Raw genomic sequence first — 15,663 nt, 5'->3', positions numbered from 1 at the left:
CCAAAATGTTTACCCTTTTAAAGGACTCCAGTAACCCACCTTGCAAGAGAGGAGCCACATCTCCATCTAATCAAAAGGCCACACCTTTGATTGGGTGTATCACATCTCCATGGAAACAATCTAATCAAAAGATCATACCCTATAATATTGGGTCAGGATTAAAAGAACAAGGCTGCTCTCACAAGATTAGATTAGGATGCAAATAACATGGCTTTTCTGGAGTATATTATAGTTTCAAACCAGCACAAAGGGGTCACACAAATACCCGAAGTTCCAGGGAATACCTGGGTCATATACAAAGAGTTCAACATCTAAGAATTTAGAAGTAACTCTGGAACAGATGTGGCTGCTAGAAAAGCTTACAGTCTGGGAACCTTTACAATAGGCCTTCACCTGATAACCTATGGTCTCAAATTCAATGTTCAGATTTTTCACATAATAGTCCATATTAGTGAGGCATTATAGTATATGTTTTTTGTTTCTGGCTTATTTCACTCAACATACTGTCCTCAAGTTTCACTCACCTCATTGCGTGCTTGAGGAACATATTTTTAAAAGTCTTTGGTATGTCCAAAATCTGGTCTTATTCATTGATAGTTTATGAATTTTTACCATATTCCTTTGGATGGGCCATGATTTCCTGTTCTTTGTTTGCCTTTTAATTTTTTGTTGCACATTGTATATCTTAATGTGTTAACCCTGGGAGTTAGCCCCTAAACCACCTGTTCCTTGTAAGACTCAGCTCATGAGATAATAGATACTTCCTTGAGTGTCAGGAGGTAACAAAAACAAACAAACTAATGGAAAAAATAACTTTCACAGCCTGCAAATTGGCTCTGTGTTGGCTGGTGCTCTTTTTCAGTTTAGCCCCCTGTTCTAGTTTGCTAGCTGCTGGAATGCAATATACCAGAAACGGAATGACTTTTAAAAGGGGGAATTTAATGAGTTGCTAGTTTACAGTTCCAAGGCTGAGAAAATGTCCCAATTAAAACAAGTCCATAGACATGTCAATTTAAGGCATCCGGGGAACGATTCCTTGGTTCAATAAGGCCAACGATGTTCAATGTTTCTCTCTCAGCTGGGAGGGCACATGGTGAACATGGCAGTGTCTGCTGGCTTTCACGTAGGTCTACAAAAAGGGACTCTCTCCAAAATGTTTCCTCTTTTAAAGGATTCCAGCAAGCAACTCCACCTTCAGTGGGTGGAGACACACCTGCATGGAAATCATCTAATCAGAAGTTACCACCCACAATTGGGTGGGTCACATCTTCACGGAAACAATCAAAATGCTCGCACCCAGCAATATTGAATGAGGATCAAAGGGCATGGCTTTTCTGGGGTCCACCACAGATTCAGACCAGCACACACTCTTATTAAGAAGATCAGCACCTGGCAAAAGTGAAATATAGGTCATCTCAGTGTTTTGTCCTGTGCTTGTGCTTGCACTTGGTCTTAGGAATCTCGCTGCTTACAGGAACTTGAACATCTATAAAACTTTGACCCAGGACACTTGGACTTGTTTCTTATACTGTTTTAGCTGCTTTTGTCTGCAGGGCAAATGTGGGAGAGTGAGCCAGACATGAGTTTCCTGGTTCAGTCTTTTACCCTGCCACCTGATAGATTTGCACGGACTTACAGGCACCCCAGTATGTGCAGGGGGTTACTGTGCTCACTCTGGAATGGGCCCAGGGACCTGCAGTGGGAGTGCAGGCTGGCCCCACACCGCACAAGGTTGGGGGAGTCAGGAGGTGCCAGCAAGGGTGCTGTGAGCTTCTCCTATGGTTTTTTTTTGGGGGGGGGGTGCATGGTCTAGGAATCGAACCTAGGTCTCCCTCATGAAAGGTGAGAACATTCGACCACTGAACCACCCTGCCCCCTTCTCTTATGGCTTTTTAAAGCTACAGTTTCTTGAGTTGACCTTCAACCAGTTAGCACAACCCTTTAACTGTTTTCTGGAGTTTTGAGGAAGATAGAGCTGCCAGTTTTTGCCAATTGTTCAAAAATTCTATGGGGGAACAGTACCCGGGAGCATCTTATATCACCATCTTGGTTGACCTTCACTTTACATTGATGAATTCTGTAACTCGATAAATAGTAGGCACTCAATACATTTTTATGAAATAAATGAATAAAAGAAAGATCAGTGGACATAACTGGATATATTAAAGTAGCGTAGCATATTAGCAGGAGTAGCTTCATAAATGCTCACTAGAAAGTTCTACAACAAAAAATTAACTTTTCTCATGTGGTATATAATAGTCTTGGGGAGCAGTAGGCATATATTAGAGAGCTTATTTCATTAATAGGTATCAGTCAGGCACTTAGCTGCTGAATATTGACACAGGAAAAAAAAGAAAACTAAAACCTCTGCAGAGTTGTGTTATGGCTACTGGACTTTACCTCCTTGATTGGAGGGATTACTACAGCAGTGAGCTGACCTGCAAGATGGATCATTGAGATCAAAGGCTATAGGTTATGATGTTTACCTTTTCAAAAGTAAAACCAACTCTGAATTTCATGGTCTGCGGCTTTCTACTGGAAGCTTCAGCATGGTTCCACGATGTCTGCCTTGGTTTCTGTCCTTTGCCTCTGTCCTCCTGGTTTCTGGTGTGGTAAGGAAACTTCATATGGAAATCATCAGAAAAATTGGGGGCAGCTGATACTGATTGTTAAAAGACAAGTTGCTTGTTCATTAAAAAAAAATGAATTTCAAAGTGTTAGTGAATTACATGGGTTTCTCAGTGAGTGGAGAAGGCTGGGTATGGGGAATGAGGAGAAGAGTTAGAGACCTTGACAAAAAATTATTTTTTCTTTTAGTTTCATCATTATATGACACGTTTTCTTTTTATAAGATGGAAAACGTGAATCTTGTAAATCACTCCATTTTTACTGCCAAATGAAATATGGATTGCCAATAACCAACTTGAGACATGAATGAATAGACTAATGAATGTCGCAGGCATTGTAAATGCTTATAAAGTTTTGTCATGTGAGATTTCTCTTCTGCTTCCTCATCAGCTCAGACCAATCTTTCTATAGTGGCAAGTAGTTTGTACCACAAACCAACCCAAGGTTTTCAGTAAAATTTCAAATGTCTTGGGGAAAACCTTTCGTTGCCATTTTATAGTAACAAATATAGTAACAAATATTGAGCCAATAGTCTATGAACAGGAACTATAGCACTGAGAACAAGAGATGCTGTTTAATACATGTTAACATTTTTATTCTGAGCAAAGACTTAATACTCTTATTCCATGGTGAACTGGCATTCCTCTGGGAGCACATGCTTGTCTGTGGTTCAAGCGTAAGAAAAAATGGTTCATTCTCATAGCTTGTCAAACATTCCTAATGATTCCAGTATTTAGGTTTGAAAGCCATATAGTAAAATTGTACCTTACATTTGTGGGACATTTTATTATAGTTTACAATATTCTTTTGTATTATATGATATAACACTAACAGATGACCATATTTCACAGACAGTCTGAGTAAGAATTGGAACCAGATATATAACCCAGATGTACTGTGAGCACTGTGTACCCCGTGAGCACTCTGACTATATAGATTAAGAAATTTCTCAAGTTGACTTAAATTTTTTTCCATTGATCATGTACTCTGGGTTTCATTTGGTCATTTGTGGAGAACTGGAACCTATTTTCAAAAGTCTTTTTTTTTTTTTTTTTTTTTGCATGGGCAGGCACTGGGAATTGAACCTGGGTCTCCGGCATGGTAGGTAGGAAGTCTGCCTGCTGAGCCCCTGTGGCCCACCCATAAGTCTTTTTTTTTTTAATCACAAAATATACCAATTGATTTTTTTCTTAAATATGTCATGTTGTCTTTGAAGTCAGAGTTTTGTGGGTAACATGAAAGTAAAACATGATCAATAAGATCTCAAAGAAGATTTTTTAAAGGATTATTGCAAATTACAATAACATTCAATATTGGAAATAAATTTTTAGGTTTTTCAAACATTGCCCCATGCAATGTTTAGAAAATCAAATTTAAAGTGGATATGATGATCCTTAAATAATTTGTGGGCTAGATTCCAATGTTTTGCCTTCTTTCTTATCTGGAAGTTGTTTCCAAATTTATATAATAGGAAGTTCCATTTTCTATATAAAATGAGAAGATCCTTTAGTCAAAAAAGTCATCTTAGACTCCCAACAGCAGCAGCCTTGAATATATGCCAGAAAGTAATCCATAATATTAACGAGAAAAGCAAATGGCTACATTTAAGTTGGGACCAAGAAAAGAATTTATGTCATGGGTATCATAATAACATCTTTTTTTCAAATGTGTTTTTTTTCCCAGCCAACTCCAGAAAACTTTGGTGAGTCTATTTTGAATTTTGCTCTAAGTTATGGTAAAAGAACAACAAAAGAACTTAGCGTACATTTAATGCTAAGCACTGTGTCTTGGTTTAGTGAGGGTCATTTTATTAGCAGATGTTTCAGGGTTCCGTATGCCCAGTAGAAAACAATAATAAATGGTGGTACTGGGAAGGTCATGCACAGTGGCTGAGCCATAGGAACCCCATATATAGTTGTTATTATTTTTATTATTTTGTATCAAGTCAGATAGACCCAAAGTCGCAGTCCACTCCTATTCAGTTGTACGCTTATAGATTTGGCCATACTATCTACCCCTTAGCAATTTAAAAGAGTACATCAAATTTAGCTTGGGAATTTTGCTTGAGAGTTATACTAGCAAGGGCTGTACATATATGGATGAATTGGGCTGCATTGAACAAATGTTTAATTTGATTCCTATTTAATCTGGTCATCTATTCTAGTCCTCCAAATTAAGTTTATTATCACACAAACTGACAGATTTCTTATTCCTGAAATTGGCCTTCTAGGGAAGGGATTAGGATAGAGTGTACGTGCAAAAGTCCCTTAGCTCAGCGTCTGGCTCATAGGAGGTTTTCAATCCATCAGTGTGCTTTGAATTGTAACCCAGTACTCATTTATCTGGTGCAGAGGACACTTGCCTACTTGTAATTAGATAATTGGTAAAGATTTATTCTTTCAAAAACAGAATGCTCAATTTCTTTTTACTTTGTTATTTCAGTCAGAGATGTAGATGGTGGGATTGATCGGGACATACTCGATGTCAATGAAGGTTTGTAGAGTTCTAAAAAGTCCTATTTTAAGTGAGGGGTTTGAATCCGATTTGCTAACATGAATTTTTATCTTCTCTCTTAGATTTGGGACTGGATCTTTTTGAGGGAGATATCAGACTTGATGAAGTGAGTTGAAATAATGCAAGCAAGATTCTTCTATTGGTCACAGCAAGTTAAAATACAGAGGTATCTGAGGCTGATCGGGCAGCACGGGCTTGGCAAGCCCAGCCACCTCTAAGGGCATAGGACTGATGGTGGTGCATCGATTCCATGCATACATACTCGAAGGGACTCATGATAGTGCTTCCATCATCCTTTATTCTGATCTAGTGTCTGGTTAAAGCCACCATCACTTACTACCTATGCATATTTGAGCAATGTGATCTTTTCATTTTTTAAGTAGAACTGACTCAATCTCAGTTGAAGCAGAATTAAAACTGAATCTGTAAAACCCCTCCATGAATCAGGCTTTTTTACCACAAGAAATACATTTTGTTACTTACCTGATTTCAGCTAATAATAGGGTTGCCAAAGTACAGCTTTACCCAAACTTATTCTGACAGTCATGACACACAGATGGACATAGGGACCAAAACGTTTGCTATCTAAGTAATGTCGATATCCCTCAAATCCCTGCTATGAGCTTCCTCTTAAGATACAGTGCTGCAGTGTCTGAGGGTTCCTGAGCTCACTCTTCTACCTGCTCTAACCCTCTTGATCTCCCCTTTTGCCAGGGGTTGAAATATCACCTCTAGACTCATAACTCCAAAATCTATAATTCTAGTCATCTCCTTCCCCTGAAATCCAGGCTAGTCTATCCAAGTGCCAATTTGTCAGTTCCATTTGAATGGAATAAAAAACATCTCAACCCTAAGGTGTCCTAAACTGAATTCTGATTTTCTACACAAATCATTCCTCCCCAGCCTTCCCTTTTAGTAGTCTTTACCACTCTCTTATCCCACTCCACTGAATAAGTAAAAAATCCAGGAATCATCTTTGCTTCTTCCTTTCCCCTCACTCTCTAATCCAATTATTCAGCAAGTTTCTGTCTCCCCATTATATCCCAGAGCAGCCCACTTTGTGCCCCCACCGTCCCCTTATTCAAGCCCACTATCATCTATTGCCTAGGTTTGTCCAATAGTCTCCTAATTGGTCTTTCTATTTCAAAAGTTGCACCCCTGTAACCTTTTCCATCTCATACATGCCCCGCCCTGATCCCTTACACGCTAAGTGATCTTACATATAGGTAATTGACACCATTTCACTCGCTGGCTTAAACTCTTCAATATCTTCCTCTTGCTTTTAGAATAATAATAGCAAAATTTAGCCACAGCCTTCAAGTCTTTGTAAACCCCTGCCTATGTATCCTCTCCTCCTCTTCGCTCCTCTCCTTCCCTTTCTCCTCTAACTTATTATGCTACTGGCCTCAAATAATACTCGAATCATCCCAAGCATAGTCTCAACTTAGAGCCATGGCAACTACCATTTCCTATATGTGAAATGATATTTCTAAAGGCCCATTTATCATTCCCATCCCAGCTTAGGCATCATCCCTCAAACTGTCCTATCCTGACTGCTCTGCTTTACTCTTGTCCACATCTCTCCTTCTTATTTCTTCCACTTGTGTTAAATTTATCCTGTTTAGTTATTTGTTTTCTTATATCCTATTTGCCTCCCCAACTAGATCTAAAGTCCATGAAAACAGAGAGCCTGGTAGCTTTCTTACCACTGGATTTCTAGTCTCTAGAACAGTGTTCACTTTGTTGACTGGATGAATATATAATGAAATATTATTCGTTTTATATTATTCAAAACTTAAATCCTTAAAATTTTTTTGAAAACTTTGGTCCAGCTCCTATGTGACTTTTTCTGATATTTTGAAATCCAGATTATTGAAATTTTGCTGTCACTTTCTTCTGTATATTTTTAATTTCTGGCATAGGAACCTAATTTACAAATCTACCAATTATTCAGTTTTCTAAAGATCATTCTTTATGCAGCTTTTCATTATTTTTATTCAACTTTATCAACACGATTAATGATAGAAATGGATGATTTCCTCCGAGAAACTTCATCGTATTATGATGTGAGTAGGGATACACACATACCCACACACAAACACACAATTTGTTTAGGCTGACTGGGAGAGTTTAAACTTCATTTATTTATAGATTAGCTATTAATTGTTACTAAGTTTTTATCCAATTCATTTAATGAACCCTTTTCACATTTATTTATTTTTGGCAGGAACAAAGTAGAAATTCCCTCATTGGAGAAAAATATAGATGGCCTCATACCATTCCCTACGTACTAGAAGACAGCTTGGGTTAGTATACACCTCAGATATCAATAACTAATGCCTGTCGCTGACTGAATATGATCACAATATTTTCAAGGGTAAGCTTTAAGGCTTTTTTGTTCATTTTTGACTTTGTACATTTACTTTTAAAAAGTAGACAAAATGAGCAATGAAAAATAAGAATCTAAATGATTCTGTCTGAAGTACTTGCTGCTTTTTGACCAACGTAGGGATTAATTCAACCAACATTTATGGAATCCCTACTCTGTGCCAAGTACCCTGCTAGGCTTCATCTTAAGGCAGTGGTTTCTCATATATTCAGATCTTATGTAGGAGTTAAAAACACAAAACAACCAACCAAATAAAACTTTGGGGCCTCACATTGTTTTACTAACATTTGATTTTGCTATGTCAGGAACTTAAAACAACCACAAACCTGCTGCCTTTTATACTCATGTCTTCACAAAGAAAATAATCTTTAGTGCTAAACAGCCAGAAGAATTTAATCCAGAATTAAGAGATGTATACAGAAGAGAGACAATAATGGTAATAGAAAACTCAAAACATGGGCCTCATTTTTTCCACAGATAGGTGAAAACAATGGCACAGACCAGTATTAGTTTAGGAACTACTGTTTGGGGAATGTTTCTTTAAACATGTTATATTTTAGTGAAGAGTCATGAAGCCAAAAGCTAATATTATAGGATGGAAAAAACATTATGATTAGTGAAATGTTCAAAGAACGATGGGAGCACATTGGAGGGGCCCTGAACTCAACCCAGATGTAAAGGGATATGTCTTAGGGAGAAGGTGATGCTAATGAGCAGCGTGGCTGCTAAGGTTGTACAAGTTGAATACTATACATAGGTGACTGTGAGTGAGGTGCTGGTGGGCTGAAATCCAGTTTGCATTCTGCTCACTAAGAAGCATTCATTTGTGTGTGTGTGTAAGAGTGCTATTCATCCACTTGCCAAGTCAACACTAACAGTGTCCCACCCAGATGAAGTGCCTCTTTCTAATTTGGATGAAAGTGCCATGTAAGAGTGCATGGGTGGTTCAGTGGTAGAATGCTCACCTTCCATGCGGGAGACCCAAGTTCAATTCCCGGACCATGCAACCCCCCTGCAAAAAAAGAAAAGAAAAAGAAAAAGTGCCATATAGTCTAACAAGGTCTCTGATACCGAGGGATGGGTGCTCTGGGTAGATGGATCACTACGTACAAAGGCTTAGAGAAGAAAGAAGGCCATTAGCTGGAATTTAGACTGGGATTGGGGAGATAAAAAGATGTTTGACAGGCAGGCAGGATCCAGACTGGAAAGGACTTGAGCCTCTTCCATGTTAAAGACCTTGGCATGCACACTGATGTAATTTGGAGCTACCAGAAGTTTTATTGTGAAATTGAGATTGTTATAATTACATTTTAGAATGATCACTCTGGCTGGAGTATAGAAAAAGGAGGAGAGAGACCAATTAGGAGTCTATTGAAGAAATTCAGGGAAGAAATGAAGAGGTTCTGAACCAAGACTCTCTTAGTGGAGATAGACAAGAGTGGATAAATCTAAAGGCAACTGTTAAATTTAGTGAGTGACTGTAAGAGGTCAAGAAGAAAAAAAGGTCTAGAAAAAGGGATGCTAGTGGCCAAGTTTTGGTCTTGAGTAACTGGGTGGATGGAATGTCTTTAACAAGAATGGCTATGTCTTAAGGAGCATAGGATAGAGATGTGTGGTAGAATTTAGTTTTTGGTGTGCAGAATTTAAAATGCATCAGGATCACCAATTATCAAGTAAAGTATTGGTTTATGGGATGGTAATTCAAGATAGAAACATTTGGGAGATTTTGGATGTAGGTGATCATCAAAGCCTGGGTTATGATTGACCTTCTCAAACAGTATTTTGTCCAGAACAGGTACATCATAGATAATTGGATCTTGTTGAATGACAGTTATCTAAGAGGACTGTATTGAATGAGAAGATGGGCAAGAGTGGAACAACTTTTTGTCATTGGTACAGAATGAGAAACTGATAGAAGTGATTGAGAAGGAGATTTGGCCATAAACATAGCTGAAAAACCAAAAGTAATTAGAGAAAGCCAAGACAGGAGTGATGGTCAGAAGCTACAGAGAACTCATACAATATGATGAGAGAAATGTGTTCTTTGCTTTTTGTAATTAGGGGAAATCTAAAAGATTTTAAATATTTTTTTCTGTTTTAAACTTTTGGCTGGGTACAGAATTCTTGGCTGAAAGTCTGTCTGTTTCAATATCTTAAATATATCATACCATTGCCTTCTCACCTCCATGGTATCTGTTGAGTAGTCTGAACTCTTCTTTTGTGGTTTCCTCTGTATACAGTAGATTGCTTTTCTCTTGCCACTTTTAGGATTTTCTGCTTCTTTTAAACATTTGACAGACTGATTAGTATTTGTCTTGGAGTAGGCCTATTTGGGGTTCATTGGACTTCTTTGATTTGCATATTTATGTCTTTTATAAGGGTTGGGAAGTTTCCCCCCATTATCTCCTCAACAAATCTTCCTAGCTCTTTACTCTTCCCTTCTCCTTCTGGGACACTGATGATTCTTATACTTGTGTACTTTATATTGTCCATCATTTTCCTGAGATCCAGTTCAAGTTTTACATCTTTTTTGCCATTTGTTCTTTCGTGCATTCAAAGCCAATTGTCCTGTCTTCTAGTTCGCTTATTCTTTCTTCTGTCTCTTCAAATCTACTGTTGTGTATATTTTTTATTTGGTCTACAGTATCTTTCATCTCTCTGATATCAGCTACTTCTCTATTTATTCTTTCAAATTCTTCTTTGTGGTCTTCTAGTATCTTCTTGGTCTTCATTATGTCATTAGTCAACCCACTGATTTTATTTAGTAGAGTTGAATGAATAGTTTTGAATAGTTCCAAAGTCTGTGTCTCCTCTGGGGTTTTAATTTGGTCATTAGGCTGGGCTATAACTGTCTGCATCTTCATATGCTTTATGATTTTCTGTTGCCTTCATGTTATTATTTTGATATGGTTACTTTGGAAGTTGATTTCCCTCAGTACTCTAAGGTTTTGTATTTGTGGGATTGGCATGGGGCAGGACATGGGCTTTAGGGTGGGGCTTAGCACTGCCGTGGTAGGGTATGAAGCGAAGCAGGGCTAGACGTGGTGTGGAGGGCAGTTTTTACTCTGGTGCCCAGGAGTGTGGGGTGCATGGGGTTGTGGGATGGTAGCACAGGGCAGTGGGGACAGGTTGCAGCTTGGGCAGACCTCAGAGCACAGGGTAAGGGCACAGCATGGGGGACACAGAGGTTGGATATAGTAGGAGGCAGATTAGGGCTGTATGTGTGCACAGGAGGTGGGGGGTGTATGGGTGTGTGGGGTACAGGGGTCGAGAGGGCAGGACACGGATGCGTGGGTGTGAGAGCGGATGAGACATGGGTGTGTGTATGCAGGGTGAGGATACGTGGGTCCTGGTGTGGGCAGGACAGGGGTGCTTAGGGCTCCAGAGGGTGGGGCTTGGGTGCATCGGGCACATGGGTGGGGTGGGTTGCAGGGGCCTTGGAGATGGGGCTCAAATGCATGGAGCATATGGTGGGGGTTGGCTAGTCCCCCGATCCCTGTCCTTACACTCCCTTTGGAAAGGGGCACATTAGGCTCTTTGCACTAACTGGATGGTCTCCAGTCCTCTGCACCTCAATTCCTTGGCTGTTTCATCCTATGTGGAACGGAAGATTCTCTCAGGTCATTCACACCTTGGAATTGCTGTCCTGGTCATTTCTCTGTCACTTCTCTAGCTGTTCCTTGGAGCCGGGGTGAACTTGGCCTATCCTATTCTGCCATCTTCCCAGAAGTCTCCTGTTTCAAATTTTTTTTTTATTTAAAAACTTAAAAATGTTTTTAGCTTCTATTTTTTTAATACATTTCTTAAGCATTTTTTTCTCTTAAGTATATTCTGTGGAAGACAAGTGAGCATTAATAGGATTGAGTCACTTAGGCTATTTATGTCTAGTATATTAACCAAAGCAACCCACTCTACCCCACCCTATGAGCCTTATTTATTTGTCTTTGAACAAAATTATAAAATTAGATAGTGAGCTCCTTAAGGGCAAGAATTATTTTTCATCTTGCAAATTTGAGGCTTGCCACATAACGAGCAATTAATAAATATTTAAAAATAAACTGATAAACAAATATATGAATGAAATACATTAGGTAAAAAATTCAGCCCAGATCCCACCATGCAAACTGTATACATCCTTCTATGGTTATATACAATTGAGTGTTTTAAAGTTTTGCTCTGCTTTTTTTCACTTAATATTGTTGCATATTTCCATGCTATATAATCTTTATATGATTAAACTTAAAAATTTTATCAATTTTTTTTCAGTTCTGTGATTTTGATTCTTATTAAAAGAATAGCTTACCACTGTGTAATATCACAAAATTGAACTCAAACTCTTGTGTTCAAAGTATACAGAGTATTCCTTCACATTTTTAGGAAGTTATACCACCCTGAAATAACTCAGACCAAGGAAATTGCTAGGCAATGCCACGCTTACATGTAGACAAAGTAAATATCTATGAAGGGTTTTTTGGAAATGATATCTGGGAGATGCTATTCCTCAAATTCTGGTTAGTCAACATAGAAAATTCCACCAGTGGTCTTCAGTCTTTTAGTTTAAACTTCAGGTGTTATCTGGCTGTTAGGTGCAACAACCCTGGCAACAGATCACACTTGAAGCAGTCATTTATACCTTCCAGTGAATAAAGAACAATACCTTGCCCTAGTGTCAAATTAAAGGGGGTTAGGTAGGGGATAGAGGATGGGGGTGAAGAGGTGGGGATGACAAACGGAAGTCAAGGTGTTAGAGTCTAACAAGGGGATAATAATCCTCAACAGCTGCTTGCTTAACCCCCAGGCTTGTCAGAGACTCGCCTCATCCTTTGGAGCCTAGGGACTTCGGTAGCACCATGATCCCAGGTGGGGCTTTTCTGCCTCTATGATGCAAAGCTAATTAAGGCCCTTGATAAAGGAAGGCACATGGTAAACACAGGTCTTGTCTTGATAGAGGGCTAGGCATTGTACAAAGCTTTTACAGATGCTCCCTTATTTGATTCTTAAAACAATTCAATGGTAGGGCAGAAAGTCCCTTATTAGGCTTTGATAAAATGCCTAGGATACACCAGCATGTTTGCTTTAACATTCTGCTCTAAAACAATGATCTGGTGATTGCTAGCATCATGCCTTATTTTAAGGAAGGATTAGATTTGAATAGTGATTCCAATGTGATAGTTATAGTACAGAAAATTTTGAAAGAGTGCAAATGGTGCCAGGGAATTACTTAAATATATTAGAACCATACCATATAGTCATGAAAATAATAGAAACAATAGTTACGGATGAAAGATTTTAATGATATATTATTTAGTGAAAAGGGTTTATAAATGTAATATGGATTACCTCTGAATTTTTATAAAAATATATATAAGTTATGTATGTATGTTCATGAACTGAAGTAGTAAGAGAGGTTTATTATTCCTGGGTGATAGGATTTTAAAGTGCTTTCTTTGTGTTTATATATATATTTTAACTTACAATGAACACGTATCATTTATGCGGTACTCTGAAAGGTTGAACTCTGAGTGTCTTTTAAAAGACTCATAGATTTTAGAGCCTTACCTATGTGAATCCTGTTCTTGACCTTCTTATACTTCCCTGGACAGATGCTTTCAGAGTAATTGTCCTTGGATATCTGTGCAATGGTCACTCAAGATGGGAGAAGGAGATGAATATTTGATAAGTTCTCATTTTACTTGGGATGTCACATTAACTTTCTCTTCTTATGCTTGTAATGCCCAAGCAAAGTTGATTCTGTTTCCTCATTTAACATGATGATGGCACCAAAGCACCAAAGGTGAATTGAAGTGGCCAAATTTATACATCAAAATCAGTGGAACCCTCTTGCACCTGGGAGGCCAGCCGCTCACTCCAGAAATTTCACCTCCTGGGCAAAGTGAAACACTGGCGCCATCTCCTCTTTCCATCTTCCATGGTGGATGAGGTCACCTCTGCAGATCCGGGCTGGCTTAGGGACTGGCCAGGTGGAGATTTTTAAAAGCCTCCTGGAACATATCTCCATTGTTGGAAAGCTGACTGCATGGGAGATGCTCTGAACAGGCCCAGGTTACTACCTGACCCAGGCTTTCCTTAATGCTATATGTTCTATTCTCCATTTCAAGATGTCTTTGCACTTCTGGTAAATATAAATGGACAACTATGAAAGCCACGGCAAAGGGAAAACTGATGGTGCTTGATACCCAGAAGACTGCCCTTACAAAGCAGAGGCCTGAGTGCTATTTGAAATGTTGAAGAAGTTGCTGTGGAGAAGACTTTTTTCTTATCCCACCAAATAATACTTTTTGGTTCCCATTTTTTCCCTTGTTACCCTCTTGGTTTTAAGAACTCATCAAAAGTCTGGATTTGTAAGCATGGGACATTTGCAACTGATTGGACAGAATCCTAGTAGTAATATTAATTATGCCAAAGTTTACAGGGCGATAGTGATGAAATCGAAAAGGTAAAGCTTGAGATGCTAACAGTGAAATTAAAAAAGTGCCCTTGGTGGACAACCTACAACCATATAAACATGACCCGTGATTTATTTCTTTCATCAAGAGGAGCAAATATACTGTAGAATCCTTAGCAAAGAAGAGGCGGAGTTTCCAATTGCATACTCTGTAGTGGTTTGTCACAAAATTGAAATACTTGACTGGCTTCTGAGGACCATCTATGCACCTCAAAATTTCTGTTGAATCCATGTGGACAAAAAATCAGATGATTCCTTTTTAGCCGTGGTGCTGGGCATGGCGATGTGTTTCAGTAATGTCTCCATGGCCAGTCAGCTGGAGAGTGTGGTTTATGCTTCATGGAGTCGGGTTCAGGCAGACCTCCACTGCATGAGAGACCTTTCCAGCCTGAGTGCAGCATGGAAATACTTGATCAGTCTTTGTGATGTGGACTTTTCTAATAAAACTGAGCTGGAAATTGTCAGGAAGCTCAATTTGTTAATGGGTGAGAACAACCTAGAAACTGCAAAGATTGGAGAGGTCCAATAAGGAGGATTGGTGGAAAAAGCATTACAAAACCATTAACAGGAAGCTAACCAACATGGGGACAGACAAAGTATGTCCTCCTCTGGAAACACCCATTTTTTTAGGCAGCGCCTACTGTGTAGTCAGTAGGTAGTATGTGGGGGTATGTGCCAGAGAAGGAAAAAATCCAAAAGTTTATAGAATGGGCAAAAGACACATACAACTCAGGTCACTATTCAAAGGATCCCAGAAGTCCTCGGCATGTTCCCTTGAGCCCAAAGTACATCACGTCTGACATGCATGCTGTAGCTGGGTTCACCAAGTGGCACTCCTTTGAAGGTGAGTTTCCAAGGGCGCCCCCCCATCCCACCCAGCAGTGGGGCCCAAGTGCGCTCCATGTGTGTTTTCAGGATGGGTCACTTGATCTGGACGCTGTGCAGGCACCACTTCTACGCCAGTGAGTTTGAAACGGACATCGACCCCTTTGCCATCTGGTATTTGATGAGCATCTGACACATAAAGCCCTGGGGACATTCAGACGCGGACCATTGTAGGCGATTTTAGAATAAGAAGAAGAATGTGCAAAATATACCCTGTTGGACTCCTCCGCCTTGTTAATAAGTATCAGAAAAACGGGGAGCTCTTGGGGCCAAGGACTCAACTACGTCTTTATGGCAGAGAAGCTGCATGCTTTCTGCAGAGCACCATTGGTTATTAAGGTTATAGCATTAAATGTACACCTAGAGCTAAAGTGAGAGGGAAGGGAGGTTAAAGGAGCAGAGGGGCTAGAGAAGGTAGCAAGCCATTGCGGAGGAAGTTGGCCCAGGTGGCCGGGGGAGAGGGATGTGCAAATATCTGAGGCTTAGGGACTTAACAGAAGGAAAAGATGTGACCTGTGCCATAATTATTTGAGAACTTTGAATCTAGTAATTTTCTTGATTTGAATAAATTTATAGCAACAGCCAATCATAAGAATATAATTTATCATGTATATTATAGTTGAAATAGAAATTTGATTTTATTCTAAATGATCCCTGTAAATTATTTACTTTCTGCTGAAATACTGTGCTGCTTAGTGTATCTTTGTATGTCATCTCAGGGACTTTAAAAAATGTGCTCGTTTTAACATTATCATCTCTAATTTTTGCTTGTAGCTGCACA

At 39.2% G+C, this 15,663-nt stretch overlaps 1 protein-coding gene, 1 long non-coding RNA gene and 1 pseudogene across 3 annotated transcripts in view; 2 read left to right on the top strand and 1 right to left on the bottom strand.

Moving 5' to 3' along the window:
• The window catches only part of LOC143662191 (uncharacterized), a 54,868-nt gene that overhangs the window by 32,591 nt on the left and 6,614 nt on the right, over window positions 1-15,663 (bottom strand). The window lies entirely within an intron of this gene.
• Window positions 2,498-15,663, top strand: part of MEP1B (meprin A subunit beta) — a 31,389-nt gene continuing 18,223 nt past the window's right edge. Inside the window, exons 1-5 of the mRNA XM_077135690.1 lie at window positions 2,498-2,612; window positions 4,312-4,330; window positions 5,071-5,121; window positions 5,205-5,248; window positions 7,370-7,448. Coding sequence (XP_076991805.1) covers window positions 2,550-2,612; window positions 4,312-4,330; window positions 5,071-5,121; window positions 5,205-5,248; window positions 7,370-7,448 — 256 coding nt within the window. The 5' untranslated portion in view covers window positions 2,498-2,549. The remainder of the gene's footprint in view (window positions 2,613-4,311; window positions 4,331-5,070; window positions 5,122-5,204; window positions 5,249-7,369; window positions 7,449-15,663) is intronic.
• LOC143662648 (beta-1,3-galactosyl-O-glycosyl-glycoprotein beta-1,6-N-acetylglucosaminyltransferase-like) lies at window positions 10,983-15,198 on the top strand (annotated as a pseudogene).

The sequence above is a fragment of the Tamandua tetradactyla genome, chromosome 18 (genome assembly GCF_023851605.1).
Source record: "Tamandua tetradactyla isolate mTamTet1 chromosome 18, mTamTet1.pri, whole genome shotgun sequence".
In the NCBI taxonomy this organism is placed as follows: domain Eukaryota; kingdom Metazoa; phylum Chordata; class Mammalia; order Pilosa; family Myrmecophagidae; genus Tamandua; species Tamandua tetradactyla.
Note: the sequence above shows the minus strand (reverse complement) of the source record. Positions and strands in the feature narration are given on the sequence as shown.